Source organism: Chelonoidis abingdonii, chromosome 2 (assembly GCF_003597395.2).
Source record: "Chelonoidis abingdonii isolate Lonesome George chromosome 2, CheloAbing_2.0, whole genome shotgun sequence".
NCBI lineage: Eukaryota > Metazoa > Chordata > Testudines > Testudinidae > Chelonoidis > Chelonoidis abingdonii.
In genome coordinates, this window is record NC_133770.1 from 38,528,877 (window position 1) to 38,538,118 (window position 9,242).

At 41.8% G+C, this 9,242-nt stretch overlaps 1 protein-coding gene across 1 annotated transcript in view; it reads left to right on the forward strand.

Annotated features, from left to right (window-relative positions):
- C2H10orf67 (chromosome 2 C10orf67 homolog) overlaps positions 1-9,242 on the forward strand; it is a 144,039-nt gene that overhangs the window by 42,509 nt on the left and 92,288 nt on the right. Inside the window, 2 exon segments of the mRNA XM_075061938.1 lie at positions 1,414-1,479; positions 8,261-8,323. Of these exon segments, the coding sequence (XP_074918039.1) occupies positions 1,414-1,479; positions 8,261-8,323 (129 nt within the window).

Sequence of the window (9,242 nt, forward strand, 5' to 3'; positions counted from 1 at the left end):
TCTGCTTTGTTGAGGCACAGGAATGAAAGTTAGGATATCTGGGTTCTATTTCCACCTCTTCCATAGACTTTGCTTGCAAAGATGTCACTTCTCACACCTCGCTTTCCCCTCTGTTAAATGGGGATAATACCAACCTACCTCAAAGAGGTGTTGGAAGGCTAAATTTGTTAATGATTTTAAACCTTTGAGATCCTATAAATGAACCCTAAAATTAGAAATGGAAGATAAAGATGTATCCTAAGATTAGATATGGAAAACTCCTATTGGTCCATCCATTACATCTATTTGCAAAAGGAGGATTGTTCCCTACAGTACATTTTCTAGTGTATTATTTATATTGTAGAACTGCCCAAAGACCCCAACAAGATTGGGGTCCTATTGTGTTAGGTTCTATACAAATTATATACAGATGAAACAATCCCTGCCCCCAAAAGTTTACAGCCTACAGTTTGTCTAGTTTAGTTTGCAAAGTCCTAATCCATGGGATTTCTGACGCTTCTTTGGAGACTGTTCTAAAGCCTAATGCATCTCACTGTTGAGAAGTTTTTCTACTGGGTACTCCACTGAAAAAATTTTTTGGCTTGATATCTAGAATTTTTGCACTTGGATAACTTTAAAATTGGGTTCATTTTTAAAATTTATACATGCATGGACTTAGCCCTCATTGACAATAGGTGTCTGACATGCTCCCCATTAAAAAGCCTAAGTAAATAGGTTATATATACTGAAGATGACTTCAAGAGTAAAAGAAAAAGAATATCTTTTCCTTCCCCAGAAAGCCACCAAGCAGCAGTTGAACTACTCCAAAACTGCTACTGCATCTTGACTGCATCAGCCCTTGTGAATGCTCTTGAAACACCCCAACCATAGGTGTGTGGTTTGACTGTTGGATCAGAGTAATCTTCATTCCGAATACTTCTCTCCATGATAGGGGCTCCGTAAGCCCATTCTTTATTCTTTGCAGGTGGTATAGATATCCTAGTCAGACCTCCTCTACCTAAGCAATGGGGCATCATTAGTTTGACTGTATTCAGAACTTCATGTAGTTCTTATCTGGGCCAAAGGATTTGTCTCAGAAAGCTGTTTTCCAGAGCGCCCTTCATTTTAATCTGCAGCATTCTAGAGATCTGATCTTGTGTATTTTGTATGCACATTCAGGGTGTGTTCAATACAAAATTAAAGTGTGAACATTTGGTGTGTGAATTGCACATTCTGCATGTGGCATTCCTAGTGCACTGTCAGGCTTGTTTCTAGGTATCATGGTATGTACCAGGATGCCCATCAGTCTATCATTCATTAGGTTATATATATGCTGTATTTTCTTTGGTAAACTGTATTTAGAAAGGATTTTGAGAGAATTCTACCTGCCTCTAACCTAAAATGCAACATTACTTTTTATGCTTTTATTTTTAGTTAATTGAAGCTCAAGAAAAAATAAACATGGAACTTGAAAAGGAGAGGTCATTAAATCAAAGTATGGTAAGATTCTTGTGCTTAAATTATTTTTATGAACTGCCATGTGTTTCAAACTTCATAAAAATGGTTGTTTTCATATATGTAGAAACTTTTTTATTTTATTTAAATATTCAGTTTGTTCTAAGTATCATATGCAGCTTATGTGTACTGATTGATTTTTTTTTTTGTAGAAAAATGAAAAAGCATTTTTTTAAAGAGGTTTTTGGAGAATCAGTTCAGCAGAAGCCTAAATTTTACTCTACTAATAGAAGAAACATGCAAAATGATTTTTAAAGATTGTTTTTAAAGAACTTAAATATTGTTTGGCACAGAAGAACTTGGAAAACATTTAACATTATGTGGGAAGGTTTGCTACTATGATAGAGAGAGCCCTATCTTAAATATTTTTTTTTCTGTATTAGTCTCATAAGAATACTGCCTTTTATTTTCTTTTTACGTGTTTCAGGAATGTTCCAGATGGCTGATTGTTTATTTTATCATTTGACCTTTTTTCTAACTTGGTCTCTCAGTGGTTTTCACACTGGTCACCACTAGTATGTCTTTGTTGCAGTATACTGACTGGGTTTATTATAACAAAAAATAAAACACAGCTTGACTTGCAATCTAAATATGCTGGAAAAGAATATGATACTGTTTAGAAGAGAAAAGATTGTGAACAGAAAATCAGTACCACTTCAGTTACTTAAACATTTGCTTTTTTTCAGCTTGTCAAACTTTGTGCCAAGTCATAGCCGCTTTTACTTACTTTGTTTTGTTAATCTTAGCACAGTGTGTGTTGGGCTATCTTGACATAGGGCCAAATCCTGCAGTCCTTACTCAGTCTTTGACTTCAATGGGACTTTTGTCTGAGTAAGGACTGCAGGATTGAGTCTTTAGAAATGGATGAAAAACAGAACTTCAAGATTATAAAGGAAGCCTTCTTTGAAACCAGTTTTTAAAGGCTGAAAACTAAGAATAAGTTGATCTGTGGACCTCTTTTTTTAACAAACACATTAGTCTTGAGAACACATTTTACCTTTTTTTCTTTTAACTGGAAAAATGTGATTTTCTTGGAGTCAGGGATTCTGAGCGCACACAGCCAACATTTTAAAACTTGATTGCCTAAAGTTCAGACCCTAAATTCATGTATTGACTTTGGCCTTTCATAAGCATCTGTCTGCAGGGCTGTCCTTAGGTATACGCATACGTGTAGGGCACCAGAAAATTTGGGGCACCCTGGGTCTTAGTGTCCACCCTCCTGCCACTTCTTGTCCCTTTTCTGACCTTTTCTGCAGGCTCCCACCACAGCTGGCTGCTGCAGCCTGGTGAGTCTTCTTCCAGATGGGATCTAGTACTTAAAAGTGAAAAAGCCTTCCAGCCTGCCAGACCTATTAGCACAACACTGAAACTGTTAAAGAGCCATTCAAGTGATAATGAAGCCATTTAACAGGCATTTGCCAACCCTCAGGTATATACTGCCAGTTTCTGAATTGACTGACAAAATCAGTTGTGCATTACTGTAATATTTACTCAGAACATGTTAGTCTATGGGATCTTAGTTTAAAATTTGCTTTAAAAATATTGCATTAGTATGTTGATGAAGATTATAAAATCACATCTCTAAAAAATCCTTGCAGAGATTTTTTGATGCACAATCTGAGTATTCATTTTTAGCCTTAAATGCTTGGATCTTCAAACATACAGTTTTTAAAATAAATCCTTCAAAAGACCACCCTTATCTAAAATACACATTCAAGCCCAAGCTGCTGTTGGGCATAGGGGCACCAGTTTAATAATACTGCATAGGGCCCGATAAATCCTAAGGACGGCCCTGTCTGTCTGTGCAGATTTCCTAGTTGGCTTTGAAAATCTCAACCAGTGGATTTGCACAGGTTTCGCCAAGGACATAATTTGAAGGCATTGGAGTTGAATAGGTGTAACTGAGGTTTTATTTGTCCTCAATGAACCTTTATCACTGAAGATGATGTGTGAGATGGAAAGAACCCAGAATGACCTTCAGATCCCAGGTTGAGATTGCTGGGCTGGCAGCTAGAAAAGACATTTTTACTTGTAAACTGAGCTCATTAGATACAGAAATCACTGAGAGACAATAAACTGGAGTCACATAATGTCACTTTTACTGAGACACTTCTCAGAACAGAACCACACTTAAAGGACTGTCTGCGTTTCCTCTCTATTCTTTTATAGTAGTGTGTGTTTCAAAGGCTGTGCCTCTTTCTTCAATTTACTGTTACCTAAGACAAGGCACAGGAAAAGTGGAAGTGAACATTCAAATTCATTGTAAGTTCTTCTAACATAAAAAACTATAGGCTTACAATTCATTTAAAAAAAAAAACCAGAAGACCACGCACAGGGCCGGCTTTAGGCCGATTCGCCCGATTCCCAGGAATCGGGCCCCGCGCCGGAGACACTTTTTTTTTTAACCTTACTGCGGGTCCCTGGCTGCGATCTGCTCAGGGATCTTCCGTGATCCTGCTCCCTTGAGTGAAGCGCAGGCAGGAGTGCGGCAAGCCCTGCGGCCCCGCTCTTCTGGCTGGAGCCCCGGCCGGAGCGCGGCAAGCCCTGAGGCCCCGCTCTCCCGGCTAGAGCCGTGGCTGGAGCACGGCAAGCCCCACGGCCCCGCTCTCCCGGCTGGAGCCCCGGCCGGAGCGCGGCAAGCCCCGTGGCCCCGCTCTCCCGGCTGGAGCTCCAGACCTTTAAATAGCCTCCAGAGCCCTGGGGTAGTGAGGGGTTCTGGGGGCTATTTAAAGAGCCAGGGCTCCAGCTGCCTCTGCCACCCCAGTCCTTTAAATAGCCGCCAGAGCCCCGGCACCCCCATGCATTCCCCAAGGCTCCCGCAGCAATTTAAAAGGTCCAGGGCGGTGTAGAATCTGGGGAGTCCTGGGCCCTTTAAATAGCCCCTGAAGCCCTGGGATAGCAGGGAGCTTGGGGGCTATTTAAAGGGTTGGGGCTCCAGCTGCCTCTGCTGCACCCCCTGCCCTGCTCACACCAGCCCCACTCCCCCTGCCTGCAGCCAGCTCTGCACCCAGTGCCCACAGCCAGTCCCTGTCAAACCCCCTGCCGTATCTCCAGTCAACCCCTGCCACACACCCCTGTGGCCCTGCCCAAAGCCAGCCAGCCCCACACACACTGCTGCCCGCACCAGCCCTGCACACTCTGCCCTGTCTCCAGCCAACCCCTGCTGCACCCCCCTGCCTGAAGCCAGCCAGTCTCACACTCTGCTGTCTCCAGCCCTGCAAACCCCTGCTGCACCCCCCCCACGGCCCTGCTTGAAGCCAACCCGCCTCACACACCCCCTATCTCCAACCAGTCCCTCACCCCTTGCCCTGCCTGCAGCCAGACCCTACCTCCAGTCAGCCCTTGCCCTGCCTCCAGCCAGCCCCATGTCCACTTATGCCCTGCAGTTCCCAGAGCAGTAACCCTGCACACCTGCTTCACTAAGGGGGGCAGGGAGCAGCTGGACCCACACATGTGAAATGGCAGTCATTAATAACCAATCAACAGCATATATGGTGCAAGTACATAATATATAATTTTATTATTTATATAGTTATGGAAAGTAAATAATACATGAAAGAAATGAAAGGCTTTTTTTTCCACTTTTTTTTTTAAGTCATCCCTGCCAGGGCCCCGCCAAAAATGTTCGAATTGGGCCCCGCACTTCCCAAAGCCGGCCCTGACCACACAACATGAATGGAGCTATTGCACATACATATTTAGGGCCATATTGTGCCTTTAGGATATACCCCTGAGATAGGGACAGTGTAGAATCATCTCAGTGCAGGCAAGGAGATAGGATACTTCCTAGAGCTCCTTAGCCTGCATCTGCTGTGAGCTTTCCCTTAAGAGGGTGCAGCATGTGTGTCCCTCCAGCTGGCCAGCTCTGCTGGCTGAGGTCAGAGGTGAGGAGGCAAAGCCCCACCTCTTCTCTGCCCTCTCTCCATCCTTTAGAACTGCATAAAGACTGCGGTTACAGCTGGTCCCTGCACAGAGGTGCAAAAGGGGTAAGAAGAAAAGCTCCTTGAGCCTCCTCCCTCCCACCCCAGACGTAATCTGGCCCTAACTGTATATAGAGAAGGCAGAAGAGGAAAATCTTGAAAATATATTCAGGAAAACAAGCTTTAAAGAAAATTCTCTTTTTAATACCAATAAATACTGGTCCTTAACCAAGGGTAGCTCTAGAGTAGTACTACTCCAAATGTAGCCCCTCTGCTCCCCCAGAAACTCTTCTTTGGGTGTTTTCTTGGAGAAATTACAAAAACTAAGGCTCTCACCATGCCTTTTTGCAGATGTATTAGTATACAGAGTGCAAAATAAATCAGTATATGGGCTTCCAGCCTTGAGGAAAAGGCTTTTCAGTTAATTTCTGCCTCTTTCTTCACTCTTCTTTCACTCCCCATTGAGTTATAGAACATCTGGTTCCAAACTCATAGAATGTACCTCTGTTTGGCTAGGTGCACAGTTCTGAACTGAGGTCCTTCAGTAGGGTGGCCAGATAGAAAGTGTGAAAAATAGGGACAGAAGGTGTGTGTGTGGTGGTGGTGGTGGTGGGGGAATAGATGCCTATATAAGAAAAAGCCCCAAATATTGGGACTGACCCTATAAAATCAGGACTTCTGGTCATGCTATCCTTTAGTAACCATAATAAAGATACAGAGAATAGCTATCAGGTTGCCGCTGAGATGTGGTGAAGGCATCCTGGCAAGTCTTGAGCATCTGTGAAATCCTCTAATATTATTTAACATACTTAGTTTTTTAGCCATATTTTTTCACAGCATATTACCAAACAAACCAACATTAAATGTACTGGAGACTGTGAAGGTGTGCACTACCCCTTTAAGGGATAGGCTGCAGCTGATGCAAGGATATCCTGGGGTGTAACCAAGGAGGCCCTGCCCCACCCTAGGGTAGGGTTGTTTAAATAGGAAGCCGAAGCTGAGCAGGAGAGAAGGGAGTAGAAACCATGCAGGCTGCCATGGCTGCTGGTTTCTTTCTGACTCAAGGAGTCTAACCTAACATGACTCAGAAAGTTGGTTTTGTGGACGTTCTAACTTGTGGAGCTCTGAACCAGGTTCCTGAATTATTCCTTGAAACTTCTTTAAAAGGAGACTTGGTATTTGGTAATGTGTGTTGGCTTCTCCTTGACTCAGGCAGTTAAAGCAAAAAAATTGCTTCCCCACCTGGGGAATTTTGAGGTGGGGTGCATCTGCAAATCAGGCTGTAAGGGAGTGCATTACAGAAACCTATAAATAACACTGTAGGTCATTTCAGTAGCATGACATAACATCAGAAGTGGAATTTTATTATTATGGAAGGGGGGAAGCATTTACTTGTACAAAGACAGTTGCATGAGATGTAAACTTTTGAATTAAACTAGTGTTGAACTCTGCCAATTAGGAGACATTAAGTTTGATTACCATTCTCCCACTCTCTTTCTCCTTGGAGTGGGAACACATAGAAAAGCAGATAGTGATCCTTTGGGAATCGGAAAGGGAAAGTGCAGGGTTAGAACCTCCCATCAGCCAGAAGTTACATGCCCTGTAGATCCAGTCTTCTTTGGGTACAAAGAAGATGTCAACAATGTGACTGATTGAGAGAGAGGAAATTAGAGAGAGAGAGAGAGTGTAAAAGCAGACTGAGGAATGGAGAAATCCTCAAATTATATAGTGTCCTTGTGGGAGGAGATGTTTTGAATATTGAATGTAAATGTGAGTAGTAACTAAAGGTCAGTCCTGGAGAAATGAATGATACAGCCAGGGCTGGCTCCAGGGGTTTTGCTGCCCCAAGCAAACAAACAAACAAAAAGCCACGATCGCGATCTTCGGCAATTCAGTGGGAGATCCTTCGCTCCAAGCGGGAGTGAGGGACCCTCCGCCGAATTGCCACCGAATACCTGAAAGTGCCGCCCCGCTCCGGAGTTGCCACCCCAAGCACCTGCTTGATAAGCTGGTGCCTGGAGCCGGCCCTGGATACAGCAGAACGCTGGACATAAGTTCTTTAAAGCTTTTACACTTTTGAATAATTTCTGCCATAAGGTTTACTAAAATTATTGTAAAACAATTACATGAAGATTATGACATAGATAAATATAGTCATTTCTGGATTTTACATCTTTTGGCCTTTTTATTATAACTAATAACAAAAAGTTGAAAAATATGGTATAAACTAATTTTTCTTACCGTGGTAAATACTGACAAATTTAATACTGAAAAGAAAGTAGTATACAAAACTGAATCAGTTGCAAAGTTTTGGAAATAACTTCAAGTGTAAACTGCTAATTTAAATGTTATTCTTTACTTTCTTACAATTTGACAATTATGCCAGTATTCAATTTTGTTCCATCATTTATAAAGATAAATTTGTTTTCTTTTTATTTAGCAAAGCAAATTTATAAGAAATACTGTGCAACAATACTGAAACTATTGAATTTTGCTATTGTTCAGTATAAGTCAAGTAGCTGCTGCTGTTTTGAAATCTTTTGACCAGTCAAAGTTTACATCAAGCAAATGTTTCTAAGAAAAATTGTGGGCAATAATTAAGTCTCCTATGTAGTCCTATTGACAGGCAGTAAACAATGAAAACAAATTTTCAGTGTAATAGATCATTTTGCTTTGAACATGGATAAAGCTGCATTTCATTTTTTAAAGAATTAATAATTAATAATTAATTGTTCAAAGAAGTATAATATTAAATTAATAATGTCTCCCTCATCCTCTCCGTATTACATTTTATAAATGTTTGTGTCTGTACTTTTGCTCAGCTTTCTTGGCATTCATTTTAACAGCTCAGAGAACAAAAAGACACTGAAACAAAAGTGGAAAAGAAGTTACCTGACCTACAGGAAAAGGTAAATTCTTTTACTTCCTAGATGGAGCATATACTTCAATTAATTATATGATGCTATGAAATACACCATATACGCTGTACCCGTAATATATTTGCCTTATCAGACTTTTTCTGCCTCCAGTGGTTGCTTTCCCTACACTTCACTGATAACTAAACTAATACCATTTTGTTTAACTCTCCTCTCTTTTCAGAGTAGCAGCCGTGTTAGCCTGTATTCGCGAAAGGAACAGGAGTACTTGTGGTACCGTAGAGACTAACAAATTTAAGGAGCCACAAGTACTCTTCTCCTCTCTTTGTAACTTTTTGCTTGTCATCCACATGGCTCTAGATAACATATGAAAGGCGGGATTAGCAAGGGAAGCTACCTTAGTGAGGTCAGAACATGTAGGGATAAAGTGAGGAAGGCTAAAAGCCATGTAGAACTGGACCTTGCAAAGGGAATTAAAACCAATAGTAAAAGGTTCTACAGCCACATAAATAAGAAGAAAACAAAGAAAGAAGAAAGTGGGGCCGCTATCGACTGCATGGATGAATGGAGGTTAAGGATAACCTAGGCATGGCCCAATATCTAAATAAGTACTTGCCTCAGTCTTAATAAACTAGTGAGGATTAGGGATGTATGGAGGTATGATAAACGGGAAATGAGGATATGGAGGTGGATATTACTAGCATCGAGTAGAGGCCAAAACTTGAACAGCTTAATGGTACAAAAATCGGAGGGCCGACAATCCCATCCAACGTCATAAAAGGAACTGGGCGCATGAATGCGAGCACGGCCGTTAGCGAGAATTTTAGTCAATCGGGGTAATACTCGGGGTTTGTACGCAGCGACTGTGAGAATTGCTAAGTAGTGTAATTCAAAGAAAGGGAAAAAGGTGATCTACGCCGGTACTATAGGCCTGTTAGCTTGACGTCTGTGA